The sequence below is a fragment of the Rattus rattus genome, chromosome 8 (assembly GCF_011064425.1).
Source record: "Rattus rattus isolate New Zealand chromosome 8, Rrattus_CSIRO_v1, whole genome shotgun sequence".
NCBI lineage: Eukaryota > Metazoa > Chordata > Mammalia > Rodentia > Muridae > Rattus > Rattus rattus.
In genome coordinates, this window is record NC_046161.1 from 26,893,924 (window position 1) to 26,912,438 (window position 18,515).

Below are 18,515 nucleotides of genomic sequence, written 5' to 3' on the forward strand. Positions count from 1 at the left end.
ATGATCTTACTGTAAGAAGCTGGGACAGTTTCAGGAGTGCATAGAGCACCCATTAAAGCAGGAGGATAACATGAGGAGGATCATGATGGGATCACACAGCCCTCTGAAAAGCCAATAGAATGTTAGAATGGGCAACCCTAGGTACAGTTCACAGTTCACTTTCTATGAATATACAGACAGTACCAAAGAAAACAGACACCTGGACAAACGACAGTGGGGTAAAGCTGGGTCAGCACGGGACAAACTCAGAGATGTCTGTCTGAATAAAAACCTCAATGGCTACAACAGGAATAAAGTGTTTTGTCTTGTGGCTCTAGAGATCAAATCCTGGGACTAAACACAAAGGGCAAGTGTTCCAAGCAGTGAGCCAAGATCAACTTTTAAGACCTACACAATGTAGCTGCCTAGGAAAGGGAATTACACTAACTCAGGTGATAAAGTGAATCAAATGAGCTGACATAAGATCTGATTTGGGAACTGACTTGTCTCTTGACGAAATGTCTTCTAACAACAAGCACAACCAGTGATGTGTTTCTGTGCCCACTGGAAATCTGTTCGTTTACCTGGGATTTCATCTGCGCAGCCTTTTCTGGGTCAACAGCCAACACATGTTGGTAATGACGAATGGTGTGCAGGCGATCTTTGTTCTCAGCACGGACGTAACGACGAAGAGCTTGAAGAATTCGATGTGGCTGCAAGACCAGAAATTCAAAATAGTGGGGGAGGAGAGCCCACAGTACGCATGGAGAAGTCAGTGGGGAGTTGTTCTCCACGTTTGTGTGGGTTCTGGAGATGAACTCTGGCTGTCAGGTTTGTGCAGCAGGTGCCTTTACCCTGCACCGTTTCACCAGCTTCCTGTCCGAGGCTGCTTCGATCTAAGCATTAGAAAAAGCTGGGGACCACTTAACTCACGTTCTCCTATGAACTAGTTTCCCCAACCCCTCCTGTTTAGTAGGCTGGTCGAGACTCTCCTGCCGCTGCCTTCCAAGTACATGCTGTAAGCAGGCCACACTAACCCGACTCACCCGAGGAGGGTCAGACTGCAGGGCAGCCAGGTAGTTTTCCAGAGCTATGCGCCGGCGGTCATTCAGCATGGCTTCTACTCGGGCCAAATGGGTCTCCACAAGCTGCTGCTTCTCACTGGCTGCTTCCTTCTCTAAGGCTTTAACCATAGCTTGGAAATGCTAAGCCAAGAAAGAACAACAAGTAATTTGTGGATCTGTAGGAAGTCTCTCAAGCTCATACCCTCAGAGCCCAATGCTTCCCTTTGCCTAGTGCCTCTGTGCTTCCTAAGACAGTAACAGGTTCAGTGGCGCAAGGGCTAGGCACTCAGTCTCTCATTTCTATTAGGATGCTTCCATTCATAAAAAAACAAATTACATTTCTCATGTTTCCATAGCTAACATTACTAAGTTTGCAATTTCAACATCTGGTTTTTCGATGTTCACAAAACAAGTTACCAACTTCTAAATCCCAAAGCCAATAACCAACAGACACAAGTTTCATGTAGCAGCAACATGGTGGCTCACACTGAGTCACACCTACTAGAGCTGTGAAGAGAACGTTTATCTGTGAGCTGCCTGGCCACGTTTACTGGCAGCTTAAGGTAGCCCGGTCAAATATCCCTATAGATGAAATTGCTTGTGTAAGAATTAAAGCTCTGAGATTTTGAGTAACTGACCCAAACAAGCCAAGGTCTTCCAGGAAAGATAGCAGTGACTTGGAAAACTAACCTGACATATGCCTACTTTAAACTGTGTGCTCAGGGGGCTGCAGAGATGGCTCAGTGGTTAAGAGCACTGACTGCTCTCCCAGAGGTCCTGAGTTCAATTCCCAGCAACCACATGGTGGCTCACAACCATCTGTAATGAGATCTGACGCTCTCTTCTGGTGTGTCTGAAGACAGAGACAGTGTATTCACATATATACATATAATTAATAAAATCTTTAAAAAAAGAAAATGTGTGCTTAGACCAGATGAGGTTTTGTTCAATTCTTAAAACTGGCCCCCACTCACAAGTTAAAGGAATAACACGATTCACTTTTCAAAACCAAATTAGTCTTCTAAATTGCTATTTCTATTGCTAACCCCTCCCTTCTAAGGAAGGAAGTACAATCTGTTGCTATGATTTTGAGGCTACATTTTTACGAAGTAAAGGATAAGTTTACATTAAAGATCTTTGTTTCTGCCTTTTGCCTTGTCAATGAGTCTGCCAGTTTCTTTTTAATCCAGTAGTGTTGAAAAACAAGCCACAGCCCATGAACAAGGTGACAGGGGCTTTTGCCAAGAAAGCAGAATTAACCAACAGCTAAGCCAAGGTTATTTCCTGCACAAGTTAGGTGTGCTCTGGGAGAGGGTTTGGTTTCTTTCAGCCACAAGTAAAAAATACTAGTGGTGAAACTGAAATGGGGAGGAAAGGAGAAGGGGAGGGGAAGGGGGAGGGAGAGAGGACTTCCTTGTAATTTAAGTCCCTGTAGGAGGAGGTGTTACATGACCTGGACTGTGTTTGCAGCAGGCCAGACCGGCCCTCTGCCCCCGAGAAAGCATCCCACCTGAATGAGGGTCTGTCGCTCTGCCTTGGGGAGGTTCTTGGCTTGAAGTTCTGCTTCTTCCCACTCCTTTTTTACCTAGAACAAAGATCAAAAACACTCATCAGGGAATAATCCTCCGAAACAACTTCCCTATTTTCTAAAAATACTGCTGGGTGCTGAATCCAATGCCGGAAATTGTGCAAAAGGAAACCATATCATATGATCCTGGAGTCCAGACTGTTGTTCAGAAGTTTCTAGGCCTCTGTCATTCCCAGATCCCCTCGATACATTATCTTCTTGTTATATACCTTAGGCAAGTTATTCTTTATGCTTATTCTCCCTTCGCTTAAAAACTGAAAACTAGAGTAATGCCTTTTATCAGAAGTGTTATGAAAATAAATAATGGGCATTTCACTAAGAATAAGTCCAGTGTAGAGGATACAAGGGCAGAGCACAAGTCCAGCAAGCAATCCCTATTATTACTGCTGTCCTGAGACAGTCTTATAGTTCAACCTGGCCTCAGGCTCTCAGTGTAGCCAAGGATGACCTTCAAGTTCTGAACTTCCTGCTGCCTCATCCACAGTACTGGGATAACAGCTGTGTCCCTCTAACCTGGTATACGTGGCACTTAGGACCAAGTCCAGGGCTTTACGCATGCTAGGCAAATAATCTTCAAACTAAGCTAAGCCCCCAGGCAAGGACAGCCTGGGTTAGGCTAAACATGATCTTGGAGGGTGAACTATGATATCTCCCTACTTTTAGAATGCTTCCAAGTAAAGAAACATCCCTGAGACTTAAGACTCTTGCCCCGGCAATTAGAAAGCATTAATAACTGTTTTACTTATCTAATTTAATTTTACAGTTTTATAACCCAGGTCTTCAATTTTTAACAAAAAATGGATTTTTAAAAATAAAAATTTAAAGTCAGCAATAGCAAAAAAGAGTAACAAGCAAGTGCCCAAAGAGTGTTCAGAAGAATCTGCAATGCCACTGAAAGGAGTGTTATCACAGGAGAGGCAGTAGGTGAAGAAAAGAGACTCATGGACCTAGGAGGTAGCTCTCCAGAACCTTGTGGCATGACTTACAGAGTACTTGCCTAGTGTGCACCAGGTCCTGGCTCCAATCCCTAGCACCACAAAGGAAAACAATACAAACAGCGTGAACTGGTGATGTTTACCCTGTCCATTCGGCTGCGATGCCGAATTTCCAACTGCTCCTTAGCCTTCTGGAAGCGGGCGTGCTCATTGTCATCAGCTGACGTCTCAAAATACACATCCACATCATTGGTTGGCAGGGGAGTCGGGGGAACTAAACAAAGTCACAGAGGGAATTCTCTTTAGCAGTCAGGTAAACAGTCAAGTACAGGACCCACAAGATGGACTCCATCTGTCTTGGGCCTTTGTAAGAGAAGCACAGAGCACCCCACCGTTAGACTGCAGCGGGCAATCTTCTCTTTCACTGATCATGTCAGTCCATGATAATCCAGTAATTTAAGGGCAGCCCGAAGCCCTAGCATCTACAGCACCCATGAGACATTTACCTATAATTAATTGGACAAAAAAAAGACCTGCTTCTACAACCTTCCTTTCAGAACAGGAAATCTGAAAACCTAAACTCGGGTCACCCTACTGTTTATTCCTAATGGTACGGAATATAAACCAGGGTTGAAACTAGACTTGTGGAGACATTTCCACACAGGTGCCGTCCATTTTTAAGAAGCAGGCTCCTATCTCTTAGGGCAAGCTTGGGTCTTAGTTTTGGGAACGAATTCAGGTGCATGTTGTGTGCATATAGGTTAGATTGACGAAGTCCAAACCACACTAGTTTAAGCATCGCTGAAGGACTCTTATACCTCTGTCCAGTAACAAGCTAACTAATGGCAGTTAAACTAAATTTCTATATTTGATGAAGATGCCTTGGTGGTCTTGACTCATGATGATGACTGAGGATGCTTCCAGTTGTCCTCCGGAGCACAGATCCATTAAAACAGAAACCTCTTACCTCACTGCTGATTAGGCGTGGGCTGTTACGGCCCCCAAGGCTAGTGCTTATGTGCACGATGGACTGGGCGGGCAAGTTTACTCTGCATAGTTTTAACCCATTAGAATAGGTAAGCAACTATGAGAAAAACCAAAAGAACAAAGACCTAGAATCAGCCAGCCACTCCACAAGATTCATTAGACGCAGCTTTCCTTGCTTCCTTTCATTAAGCCGTGTAAGTATAATTGTGTTATTTTGTTTCTTTGTAACTTAAAAAGGATCTCAGTATCTAGCTTTCAGATCAACTTAATTACAGTATGTTTCTTGGGAAATTATATTCTTCTAGTGTTTATTCAAGGTTTGGTGAAATTTTTCAAATCTATTTATGCTATTTTATACACAGTCATCAGCAGTGTAAAGGCTTTCATGCTGCATGAATGGTTTCGGTCTCTGGGCTAGGAAAATGCACACAGTGGGTCTAAATACTCCTAGAAACTAAAAAGGACAGCGCAGCGCTGTGCAGACTTACTTCTAGAGACATGACCTTCAGGTCAGAATCGTGACAAGCTCAGCCTACCCACTCTTCTCAGCCCCCGTGAGACGATGTGATTACAGAGAGCCTGGTTGGTATCCACAGGTACTCCAGGCTCTCCAGCTCAGAGGCCTGCAAGAACACATACAGGAGCTTCTCCTCAACAGGGCTCTCCTGGCCCACAGGAAGCTTCATCTTGTTCCAAAGCACCATCTGCACTTTAGGCAGAAACAGTGTCTCCATATTCAGTGAGATAATAAAGGGCCTCAACTCCTTAAACATTAGCCTGATACAATGTTTTGATAGTCCTTAGCTAGGTCGTTTTTAAAAGCAGTAAACATCACAAAAATTCCTGTCTCTAAATCTGTTCTAAATAAACTTTATGGATGGGAGTTCCAAAGGCTCATTCTTTACCTTTCCAAGACTATTAAATAAAAACAGCCTTTCCCTAGTGTAGCAGGAATGGAAGCAGTAAAAGTACACCACACTAGATTAAGATCTTAAACCTCCTTGGAAAGAGGAAGACAGCAGTGAATAAAAAGCCATCCGAAGCTACAGCAAACATCAGGGACAGGCAGCGACTCATTCCAATGAGTTCCAGAGCAGAAACCAGGGCAAACTGCCTGGTCTGAGGATTTTCCTAGCACATGAATTAATGCCACAAGACAAAGTCTTATTAACAAAGAAAGCAGTACCTATGAGAGAGAAAAAAAAAAAAAAAAAAACTTCCTCTATTTAACAGGAGTCAAATGCAACTAAAATACTGCCCTCCCTCTGAAACCAAATCACACACAAACAGAAATGCACTCACTTCCTAAAGCCCTGCACAACCCATGTGACCACAACACCGACAATGCTGAGTCAAAAAGTTTAGAGCACAGAGTTCTTCCCACTAGAATGCACAAAACAAGCTGTTCCAATATTCTGGAATCCCACAAGTATCCCTGTTGCTACTCCTTTTGACGGTAGGTATCCTAAGAGGTAGCATGTAGCACAGGAGCCAGCAAACGGTTAGGTCAAAGTCAGAAAAAGAGGCAAGGCCCAAGGCACATGCTTGAGCATGCTCAGTGCTATCATGTAAGGGCTCTATGGTACCTCTCAACAACAGCTGACCAGAAGACACTAATCCCCCACCCCCACAGCCTATGAATTCCAAGGCCCACAAGAAAGAACAAGACCCTGAGTGGGCATACTACCACCAACAACCATCAGTAGACACACAGGGGACACAGGACACCAAAAACTGAGCTTACAACTGCCAACAGGAGAGCAAAGCCTTGGTCTAGAAAGCACAAAGATGAGGGGAAAACGACTGACGGCAAACACCTGAGTCAGCATAAACATGACAGATGCAGTCACGAGGACGGCCAGGAGAGACAGAAGGCTGGACAGGATGGCACTGCTGTGCAGGGCCAGCACAAGGCGGGACTTACTCATCGTTTTACACACAGCCATACAATAATCCTCAGACTCAAAATTGTTCCTGTTGCCGCCGCAGCCGCCATATATAAAGCGTACGCACTTTCCCTTGGAGAGGTCGAAGTACCAACGAGGCATCACGGCCCGGCAGGGCCCCGTCATGGCCTCCTGGGAGCAGACAGCTGTGTGAAAATGGTCAGAGTGTCAGCAGGGCAGAGGCAGTGCGTGCAATGCTTCACAGTGCCCCAGGCCAGCTGGGGCAGAGCTGGAGCCAAAACTGGCCCAGAAGGCCCTGACCAACCTCACCAATACAGGCAGGCAGGACCGCTTTCCATGTGATAGAGAGGAAGATAACTTTACTCTTTTGGTTTTGCACTGAGTCTAGATTAGTACCACAGGCTGACATAAAGGATCTCCTGTGACCCTCACACTTGTGATCTATCTGTGCAGTGGTGACAGGTGCCCTCCTTGTTTGTTTTGATGGCTCCTAGGATCAAAGGAGTCAATGTGAGAAGGAGGACCATTTAAATACCTGCAGCAGGGGCTAAAGTCCCTGCAAAAGACCAGGTTTCCACTGTCAAAATCTCCAAATACATCGCGCACTTCTACACCAGTCAACAATTTCCCTCCAGCTGAGTGCTTACTAATTCTTCGGGTCTGACACACTTTCAAACATACAATCAGCTGTATGTAATGGCTCTAAACTATCGTAGCCTCTTCCTTTTCAACTTCATCTTACCCACTAGACATGCCTGACAAGGGTAGACTATAGACAGGAACACACATGGGGAAAGAAAACCAAGCAGTCGCTCCGCTCTAGAGAGCTGGTCCCTGAGCAGCACTGAAGTGGGAAGCGCGCTGGGAGGACAGCACATCGTAGCTGGCTGTGGGGGAGCCTGGAGCCAGGCTGCTGCTTACTTCCCAGTGCGACTCTCAGATGCCAAACCCCGCTTTCTGGCTCCGCTCATGCTGACAGCTCCACTGCCACACGGGAGTCTGTCTTCCTGACGGTGCCGACACTGCTTCACCTTCTGAGACTTACCCATGCTGAGTGATGAACGCAATACAAGCGCCAGGTAAAGACGCATGTGGATCTTAAAGCCATGGCTTTACACTGCGTTACCTTTAACATCGTGAGCAATCTCCTTGTCTGAGATGGTGCCATCGCTGCTGGGTTCAGTTGGGTTCTCCTCATTGTAATCATCTCCTTTAAAGGAGTCATAGTAGTAATCACGGTCTTCCACCACTTCCTCCCCTTCCTCCTCCTCCTCTTCCTCCTCATCCTCGTCCTCATCTGCAGCTGCTTCTGTGAAGTCTTCCAGATCTGCTTCGGTAGGAAATTCACTAGGGACCATATGCCAAAAAGCAAAGTTAGTAGCAATTTTTATGCACAAATCATGATTCCCTGAAACATAGAAACAGAAGCAGGAAATAAGTCCATCTCACGTGTAACTGTAACATCAAAGCCCTCAGCACAGCTCTATGTCAATACAGCACTGCATTAACCTGTGAAAAATAAAGTGGCCTAGGTGCTGCATGCTGGTTAAGAGCTCTGAATGCTCTTGCAGAGGACCTAGGTTCAATCACCAGCACTTACATGGAGGTTCACAACCACCTCTAGCCCCAAGGGATCATCCTGTGCCCTCTTCAGACTTCAAGAGCATAGGCATACACATAAGGCACATACATGTATACAGACAAAACACATATATGTAAAATAATAAGTAATTAAAAAATGATGTGGTCCAAACTGATGGAAAGAAAAAAGCCACAGGTTTTCATATATTCAGTTATGACTAAAATAAAAAACTAGATGACATTCAGCACAAGGAGACACTCCTGTCCTGGTGGTTGGGTTTTGTCACCTGACATAAGCTTTCTCTGAGAAAAGTCAGCCGATAAAATGCCTCTATCAAGCTTGCTCATAGGCAAGTCTATATGGCATTCTCTTAATGATTGATTTCAAAGGCCCTCGTCCACTGTGGGTGGTTGTCACCCTAGACAGGGGGTGCTGGGGTACATGTGAAAGTACACTGAGCAAGCCAGTAAGCAGCACTCCTTCATGATCTTGCAGTCCCCATCCAGGTCCTCCCCTGTCTTCATGGAGGACTGGAAGCTGTGAGGTGAAATGAACCCTTTCCTCCCCAGACTGGTTTTGGTTACTGTTTGATCACAGCAGTAGAGACCTAACTTCCCAGTCTGCTATTCCTTGCAGCACATTCAATACCAATAAATGTTTCTTTGTATTCAGAAAATAAAGAAAAGAAAAACAGAAAAGAGACCTATCTAAGACACTGACCTTACCTTATTCAGCAATGAGGGACCAACAGCCACTTTTACAGAAAGGCTAAAAACCGGGCCTGCTGTGGTGTCATAAAACTGTAGTCCCAGAACTCTGGAGACAAAGGCAGGCAGATCTCTAGGCCAAGACCAGCCTGGTCTGGACAGGCCAACAAAGGCTACAAAGTGAGACCCCTATTTCACAAATCAAAGAAAACCAGAAAAAATGAATCCAACACTTTAAACAAATTATCAAACCTTTTATCAAGAGCATAGTCTTCGTCTTCATCCTCTTCCTCTTCTTCCTCCTCTTCTTTGGACATAGTGGAGTCAGAGTCAACAACCTTTGTCTGAGGGCAGCACACATACTCAGTGCCATGGAACTGGTCTACCCCACAGGGCAGCAGCATGCCATAGCTATATAAGGTCATCCCCTCAGTCAGACATGCCTACAAGAAATGCACACATCACATCAGGACATGTTCATAGCTCCCTCAAGCCCTAGCTTATCCAAAAGAAATCTTTATCAGAACACTTAAGTGGTAATGCATTCTCTTCTGGACACATTAACTGTTCTGTCAAAAAATTATCGTACTATTATTTTAAGAAGTTTTTCTTAATGTATAATTTCATCTTAGACAAAAACAACTGAAAGACCAAACTTAAGATCTAACGAACAATTTAAAGAGTTTCAGGAATTAACAGGTTAAAGCTATCCAAGGCCATTACTCCGAGATAAGACACTACTCAAGAGTCTGACTAAAGACAAATTACTGGAAGACTAATCTAACTGAAGGATCAGCATAAGAAAGGGTGTTCCTCCCTATCAGAAGAATGAAATTGCATCCAAACTTGCTCTGCTAAGCTTGTGTGAATGTGCACACCTAGGTTTTCTGGAGTTGGCTAGCTCTGCACTGAGGAGCTGGGATGCCTTCTTGGAAGCTCTACTGACGACATTCGTGATCCTTGATTCAACTGTCTTTAACACCTCCTACCCCATTCTGTGGTGTTGGGGATTAAACCCACCAAGGCTTGCATATACTAGAGAATTGCTCTTGTAATGGGCTATATCCTAGCCCAAATGGAGGAAACACCACTGAAGTATTTCCTGTTCCTTTTGTGACAGTGCTAGGAATAGACTGAGTCCAAGGCTTCAAACATGTTCTGTAGGGCTATGACTTTATATCCTTAGCTCCCTAACTGTTTTAACTCTAGAAACCACGCTTGCCCTGTTGTACCTGTGTACAAACATAGCTGGTCTTCTCCCAAGTATCTTTTCATTATCTGTATCTATGTGTCTGCCACATATATACAGGTGCCTGTGGATGCCAAATGAGAGCATGAGATCCAAAGACCTGGAACTACAGGTGGTTGTATGTCACGCAATGTGGGGGCCGGAACCTAACTCAGGTCCTCTGAGAGGGCAGCAAGCACACGTAACCGCTGAGCCCTCTCTCTGGCCTCCTTCTAGGTATTTGTGATTTAACACTGAAATATCTAGGTGTGGTGGCACACACCCCTCTTAATTACAGCAGGAGGCGGCTAAAGCTGGAGGATTGTGATGAGTTCCAGGACAGCCTGAGCTATATATCAAGTACCAGGCCAGTTAGAGCTACACGGTTTAAAAAGAAAATGTAAAAGAATGCCCTGGTGCTGGTGGAAAGGAATGCTCCTCTTCTGACCCCTGGGGACTGCCTGCCCCACACAAGGCGAGCTCTTACCTCCTTGACGACCGTGTGCCAACGCTGATGCTTCTCACACACCTCCATCCTCTCTTGGTGGAAAAACTGGCAGTTTTCTGGAACTAGCAGAACATCACTTACAAATTCACCCACTGGGAGAAACAAAAGGCCTTTGTCAGAAGCAAACCTGGTTGTGATCCAGGGTGAAGACAGCCTTGAGTTTAGATCTCCGGATTACTGTTTGCAGATAGCTGCACAGCCAGGCATTCCTAAGCACCAGAACAACTCACCCCACCTGCAGCTTTGCCAGAAACACTTCCTGGCTACAACCCTGTGTGGGAACTACTGCAGTACGTTTCTGGGAGATGTGACAGGATCCCCTTCCATGACCACCTCAAGTGACACACCTCATGACCAGTGTGCTAAACCTTTCTTCACAAAACTATTAGAACAACTGATAGATAAAATTTTAAATGGATGATTAATCACAAAAAAAGCAAGGAATCTTTTTGGTGGGAAACTACTGAAACTTAGTGACCAGATACTATTCCAACTCAGGACACGCTGATGCAATACTCTGAGAGTCTATCAGCATCATCTACAGCAGGCCTGCCAGAATTAATTATTTGAATGTGATCCTAACAAAACAAATCCAAGCTCCGAGATATTCTACATTCAAAGATCATTTTAATGTATGTGTATGAGTATATTTATATGCACAAAGGTGCGGGTTAGCACAGACCCCTGGAACTAGAGTTACAGGCAAGTTTGAGTTACCTGACATGGGTATTGGGAACCAAATTCTGGTCTTCTATCAAGTGTAGCAAGTGTTCTTAACTGCTGTGTGAACCGTCTTTCTAGCCCCCAGGAACAGTTTATTAAACAAATGGTCTGAACTCAAAATATATTGTCAGTCGAGATTTCAAAGGCTGAGAAACTCTCCTGGTCAAATACAATGTGTGCTTCTTGTTTGAAAAAGAAAACCTATAAAGATTAATTTAACATTTAGGGAAGTGTAGTGACTGTATTACCATTATACCGTAGATTGCTCCTGTTTTAGAAGCAAGTTTAAGTTGTTTAGAAGTGAGTTGTTGGGGCTGGAGAGATGGCTCAGTGGTTAAGAGCACTGACTGCTCTTCTAGAGGTCCTGAGTTCAAATCCCAGCAACCACATGGTGGCTCACAACCATCTGTAAGGAGATCTGATGCCCTCTTCTGGTGTGTCTGAAGACAGCTACAGTGTTTTACATAGAATAAAGATAGACAGACAGACAGATATGGAAAGAAAGAAAGAAAGAAAGAAAGAAAGAAAGAAAGAAAGAAAGAAAGAAAGAAAGGAAGGAAGAAGTAAGTAAGTGAGCTGTTTCAATGTCCCAACTTATTTTCAAGTAATTAGCAACCAAAGTGTATAATGAACTTATAGTAATCCACCTGCCTCTGCCTCCTGAATTCTGGGATCAAAGTTATGAGCCCTACTGCAAACTAAATTCTTAAAAATGAAAAAAGGAAACAAACAAAAAAACTAAATTGACTCAGTAATTCCAACTTAAAAATTCTGCCCTAAGTAATAAATAAAAGTGTTGTTAACACTGGCCATGTTATTAATATAAAAATAGGAGAGTCATCAAGGAATGAATTAAATGCTGGTACCTACACGTTAGAATACTAACATCATAAGAAATACAGCTGTATTTAATACGGATGTTTTACCACGGCTTAACAAAATTTTTAACAATCAATAAGCAACTGTTGGACATAGCAGCATGCATCTGTAATCCTAGCACTGGGTTCTGGGTGGTGGTGGCCAGGGCTACAGCGACACCTGTCTCAACAGAACAAAACTGTATCATTAAACAAAAGCAAAGAAGCTTACCCCTGTATTCCTGGTCACTCTTACTGCAAGTTGACTAACTTAAGGCCAGGCCTGTCTCAGGCAATGACACGCATAGCCCTAAAAAGTAGCATATAATAGCTGCCAAGGTCAATTAAAAAGTCTATGCAATTTTTTTTTTTTTTTTTTTTTTGTTTTTTTTTAGCTGGGGACGAACCAAGGCTTCCTAGGTAAAAGTCTAAATCCCCAGCCCAAGTCTATGCAATCTTAGCATTCAGAAAAAAAAAGATATTTAGGCATCTCTCTCTCTCTCTCTCTCTCTCTATATATATATATATATATATATATATATATATATATATATATGCATGCATTGGAAGAAAACTTGGCATTTATATAACAAAATGTTCATTATGGCTGACTACAGAAACTGGAGTTGACCATTTTTACTTCTGCCCTCTATTGCAAGCTCCTTTTATTAAAACAATAAAATAAACTTTCCACACAGTGAACTTGGAGAAGAGCATCTGCATTTCAGCATCAGCTCTATCATTCACTGCTCCTAGTCTTTCTTAGCATCTGCTAGAAGACTGCAGGGAAACTTACCTAAGCAGACCATCACTGGTCAAGGTTTACAAACACTGAAATGCTTTGTCGTACTTGAAGTTTATGTCTAGTTTGTAACAATGCTCAGTTTACCGCTTTCAGTACAGTACAGCAGCATACAATCTCCTAAACTCGTACAAGCACAGAAATGCACTGGTTGGGATGCCCAATGCACAGATCATGAACAGAACCTGCCCTGATTCAGTTAAGTTGCAGCTCTGAGTTACCTCCCACTCAGTTTTCCTCACCACCTCAGTCCAGTCAAACAACTGGTGTCTTCCAGGTTTCAAACCCTTTCTGGAGGTGCAGAAATCTCTTATAACAGCAAAGGCTGTCAATCACTTGGGTAAGTCCCCAACACTGCTACACAGGCAATAAATCTACAGCAGACATACTGTCTGCTGCAAGTAAAAGGGGGCTCCTGGAAGCCATAGTCAGGTGGCAGAAAAACAGCAGAATGAGACCTGTCTTTCCATTGGTGACATCTCTGAGACCTGTAGATCCATTGGTGACATCTCTGAGGTTAACATGGCCCTGTGGGGCTGACTCACTATAGAACCGTTAACCTTGCATAAGGACCCGTTCTGGCAAGAGAGAATGTTTAGTGGCTACAGTAAATCCAAAGGCTACCAGGCTGGCCAAGGAACACCTGTAACAATGCACATATAATATCAGAGATGACTAAACATCCCCACAGATAGCCTGAGTCTTACTGTTCCAATCCTATTTATAATGTCACAGATACCAAAGGCTATTTGTGAGGGAGGGGAAGTCTGAACTGCATCTTTTAACTAAATGTACCATGTACCATCTAGAGGAGTCACACTGGTTGGCAGATTAGAGATGCAGTGAACAGGTATCTATAGACATTACAACATTAGACCTGACACAAATCCTGCTAGCAGCTCACCTTCAATTTGTGATCAAGATATTGTTCTTGGCACCAGAGATATAGATCAATTAATAAAATATTCGTTCAGCATGCAAGAAACCCTAGGTTCAGCCTCTATTATGGGGGAATGGGGGTGAGAGAAGAAAAACCAGGTATATGGCACATGCCCATGATCCCAGAACAAAGGAGCTGGGAGCAAAAGATCAGAAGTTCATCCCTGGTTACATACCAAGTTTGAGGGTAGCCTAGGCAAATACACCCTGAAAAGGAAACAAAACAAAAACGAAGGAAGAAAATATCATTCTTTTTCTTAACCTAGAGAAACCAGTAATCAGAAAACACACACAGCAGGTAGAGCAGACAGTAGACACCTCTATCCTGTGTAGGGCACTGCATGAACCCAGACACACACTCAACTTTCAAATCCACACAACAGCAACAATAAAACAAAGTGGGAGAGGGGGCTGAAAGCTGAAAGGCTGTGGGGATGACTTGGTACTTTCCAGGACTCAGTCAACTCTCAGGACCCACTCAGTGGCTCACAACTCACTTTAACGTCAGTTCAAGGAAGTCTGATGCCCTCCCTGGCTTCTGAGGGAGGAACCAGGCACAAATGTGGTGCACACCTGCACCCAGGCAGAACACCCATTCACATTGAACAGGGGAAGGAGGGAAGAGAGTTGTGCTGGAGAGATGGTCAAGAGTGTAGATTTGTCTTACAGGACCTGAGCTCAGCTCCCAGCTCCCAGCTCCAGGCTCACAATCACCAGCCACTCAGCTCTGAGGACTCTGACTTCCACTGGCACCGCATTCGTGTGTACATTACTCTCACCCCTAATTAAAAGTTAAATCTTAAAAGAAAAATGAAACTAAGAACTCTAGGACATCCAAACCAATTAGCAGAGGCACCTAATAAAATATATAGCTACTTTTCATTCATTCTGCCATCTCTTTCTGGTTTACTAGGCAGAAGTCTGGGGGAGTTTTGTTTGTTTTGAGACTGGGTCTCTCCATGTAGTCCTAGCTGTCCTAGAACGCAAGAAAGATAAGGCTTTCCTGACACTCCTGCCTCTGCCTCCCAAGAGCACGGTGGTGTAGCTTTTCAAAACACATGCATGTGTTTATTATGTTGTGTGTGGAGAGAGAGAGAGAGAGAGAGAGAGAGAGAGAGAGAGAGAGAGAGAGAGTGAGAGTGTGAGAGAGAGAGAGTGTGTGTGTGTGAGAGAGAGAGAGAGAGAGAGTGTGTGTGAGAGAGAGAGAGAGAGAGAGAGAGAGAGAGAGAGAGAGAGAGAGAGAGAGAGAGAGAGAGAGAGAGAGAGTGAGAGAGAGAGAGAGAGAGAGAGAGAGAGAGTGTGTGTGTGTGAGAGAGAGAGAGAGAGACAGTGTGACAGAGAGACTTACAGACAGAGTGTGTGTGTGTGAGAGAGAGAGAGAGAGAGAGAGAGAGAGAGAGAGAGAGAGAGAGAGAGAGAGAGAGGGAATGTGTGTGGCAGTGAGAAGACAACTTTTGGGAGTGGGTTCTTCCCACACACTACAGCTCCCATGGTCAAAAAACAGAATTTTATGCTAAGACATAATTTGATCATCTTATATCACTAATGGCAACAAACTGTGAACATGACTGAGAAACATGCATGAAGGATGGGGTCACAGTTCAGACAAGAAGTGACAAAAAGGAGATATAAGGCAGAAATTCACATTTTCTGGTTCTCAGTACTCTGGGTGCCTGAATGGTTGGTTTGTTTCTTTGCTTGCTTGATCAAACCACTAAACCAGCATAGCTTGTGAAGATACGTAGTTAGGTCCAATAGCAGCTTACTATCAGGGCTTATCACCTTAGTACATGCTGGGCGCTGGACAATGCACTCGGGTCAAACGCTACCACTTTACCTCTGGTGACGTTCATGGGACTTACTTTTTAATCACAGAAACCATTAAAAAAAGTCATGAAGACAGAAGGTTGTTGAAAGACTCGAGAACAATCAAACTAAGCTAGGCAGTGGTGGCGCAAGCACTTAAACCCATAGCTTGTAAGGGAGGAGGATCTCTTGAGTTCTAGACCAAGCTGGAAAAGCCAGGGCTACACCAAAAAAACAAAAACAAAACAAAACACCCTGAAGCTAGAAACACATCAAGTGTTGTTCCAGTTGCAGTCTGAGAAATTTGTGGGTGAGTTTCTCAGAACGAAATGGAAAGGAAGACCACCCTTAAACCACATCATACAAATGTTTTAGCATACTCCAGACTCCATAGCAAGGTGTCCAGATCTAAGGGAGATAGCTAAGCATACACAATGTCCCTTCTTTCTGCTGAGGAATGCTGACAGCCACACAAGCACTGCTTGGGTCTAAGTCTTCTCTTGGCAATACTTTCTCACTACCTGTGAGCCTAATAAAAGCAGCATACTCCATTTTTGCTGATGTCTGTATTTAAGGGGAAGTTTTGGTGGAGGGAGGGAGAGGAATAAATTTAATAGATGGCTCAAATTAGATCTAAAGATCTCCTCAGATGTCAGTGTTAGTGCCTTACCTGTGTTAATACGACTGGGCCAAGCACAGTTGTTTTACCCTTACTAGTATCTGAGACCCAATCTGTTCTTGAATCACCCAGACTATGTATAATACTGTGAGTTAACCATTCACATGTCAGACAACAAAGGGTTAAAAAGACTACATTCACTAAGTAACAACCCTATTTCTGAGGAACACACTGTCACTCACAGCTTTGTTCAAGCTAGCACTAAATGCTATCTCACCAGTGACTGAATGACAACACTTGGCGGTAAAGCCCCAGCCCTTGAGAATGGCGGGTCCACAGAGCAACTGGCCCTGGCACCTGGTCACATGTTCCCTCTCCTGCGAACTACACATTGCCTGATCTGACTAACAGTGCAAATGTGAACAAGATGAACTGCAGGAACAGAGGACCCTTTTTCTTGGCTGCTTTCTCAAGTGCTACACCTCAACTATCTTTCTTAATACTGATTTCAAATGTTAATGTTAAGGGCAAATCTGCATTGCGTTGGTGTCCTGGGAAAGGCTCATCCTCTAGAGGCAAAAAGAGGTCCACAATGGGAAGGCATGCAGTGTCAGAGACAAAGTCTTCCACCTACACAAGGAAGCAACAAGAACCCATGGGAAAAACTCCTCCACTAACTTTAACAGATGCAGATACTTTACTGGGATCCAAGAGCAATGGTCAAGGAGTAGGGAGGAACACTTCTAAAAGGCAACCGAAAGCACTTACCAAGACACTTGAATGGTATAACAATGTGACTCCTGCACTGTTTTTTGTCCCTTCGGCACCAACTATCAATATTGACTGGCTGGTTTGCTTCCATCACATTTGTGATCTGCAGCTCTGGATATATCTGTTTAAGAACAACAAAAATAACAAAATCCACACAATAAACCTGCCCGCAGATGGACAAGTACCTCCGAGACCACCCATTGGCTACATCGACCTCAAGTTCTACTACACTATTCCGTGTTCTAACGACAGAGTAAAAATATACTGAACTACTACTTTTCTCACTTTTATAACAGATATAAATGAAATGCCTCCAAAAAGTTTTTTTGAGACGTCATCATCAGCCTTAGCCAACTGGAGAACAGAATCATCTGACTTGCCTGTCTTGTGATAGCACAGGTTTTTAAACTGGTCACTAAACCTGCCTGTGACCTTGTCAACTTCACCATATTCATCTGGATGGACATGGGGTCCCTTGGCACCAATGATGCATTTGTTCCCTGAGCATTTCTGCAGGTCACACAGATCTGCAAATTCACCATCATCACTGTGCCTGTGGACGCTGCACCTGCTCTCTCCAGTTCCAGTGCAAGCAGATACAACGAAGGCTAGTTTCCTTTTGATAGCTTTTATTTCTGACTCCTCCCATAGATTATATTTAAAAATGTAATCTAAATGTAAGATAAATGCAGCAGGCTTTCAACCCAAAACTAATCTGACCAGGCGGCTGTCAAGAAGCAAAACCTCTGCCCAATCTAAATCAGTAGATGGAACCATACTTAGAAGAAAGGGGGCTAGAGCCCCAGTTGTTAGCACTGGGTCTTGGGCAGGTGAACACATACAACCCTGACACAGAAAAGGGGGCGAGGGGGAGCGTCCTGGCAACACTCTTACCTCCTGGCAGTACTGAAGAACTTCCTCCTTTGTCCCCAGGCAGCTCTTGGTGCCGGTTGGGTCAGGCTCCCACTTCCCAGTCTGAATGTTCACATGCATGTTCAGCTTCCCACAGAACATGGCAATCTGAGGTTCAGCAACCGCAAAGCCTGTTCCAGCATTGGCTGCGAGAGCCTATCAAAGACAAACCAGAGGCTTCAGATATATGCAAAAGATCTGCAAAGGCAGCCATTTAAGGACTCACACAGGATCCATTACCTCACAACTAGATTACTCAGTACAGTTGGAAGGTGCTAAAGAATCCTGTAGGAATATTCTGATGTGGGGGTGGGGTGGGGGGTCAACCAAGCTGGCAAGACCGGTTATCAGGCACTTATTGCCAGCCTGACGACTGAGCTTGATCCCCAGGACCTACAGGATGGAAAGAGAAATGACTTCCATGTATGTCAAGAACCTTTCATCCATTCAACTGCCACCCACCTGAGGGGACGGGGGACACAAAAGAACTACCAAAAACTACATGGAATTGAAGTTCTGTCAAGTTTGAAAGCAAGCATTTCCAAACAAATAAAAGAAAATTCAACTTTGTACTTCCCTAAATATGAACAGTTTTATACTG

At 44.1% G+C, this 18,515-nt stretch overlaps 1 protein-coding gene across 4 annotated transcripts in view; it reads right to left on the bottom strand.

The window, feature by feature from the left end:
- Aplp2 (amyloid beta precursor like protein 2) overlaps window positions 1–18,515 on the bottom strand; it is a 61,163-nt gene that overhangs the window by 11,608 nt on the left and 31,040 nt on the right. For 2 of the 4 annotated variants that reach the window (XM_032911157.1, XM_032911158.1), the window contains exons 2-11: window positions 17,897–18,070; window positions 17,000–17,123; window positions 10,465–10,577; window positions 9,002–9,192; window positions 7,587–7,807; window positions 6,478–6,645; window positions 3,710–3,840; window positions 2,554–2,628; window positions 1,026–1,184; window positions 564–692 (exon numbers count right to left, since the gene is read on the bottom strand). In XM_032911157.1, the coding sequence (XP_032767048.1) occupies window positions 564–692; window positions 1,026–1,184; window positions 2,554–2,628; window positions 3,710–3,840; window positions 6,478–6,645; window positions 7,587–7,807; window positions 9,002–9,192; window positions 10,465–10,577; window positions 17,000–17,123; window positions 17,897–18,070 (1,485 nt within the window). The remainder of the gene's footprint in view (window positions 1–563; window positions 693–1,025; window positions 1,185–2,553; window positions 2,629–3,709; window positions 3,841–6,477; window positions 6,646–7,586; window positions 7,808–9,001; window positions 9,193–10,464; window positions 10,578–16,999; window positions 17,124–17,896; window positions 18,071–18,515) is intronic. The other 2 variants (XM_032911161.1, XM_032911159.1) reach the window with 1 other exon arrangement.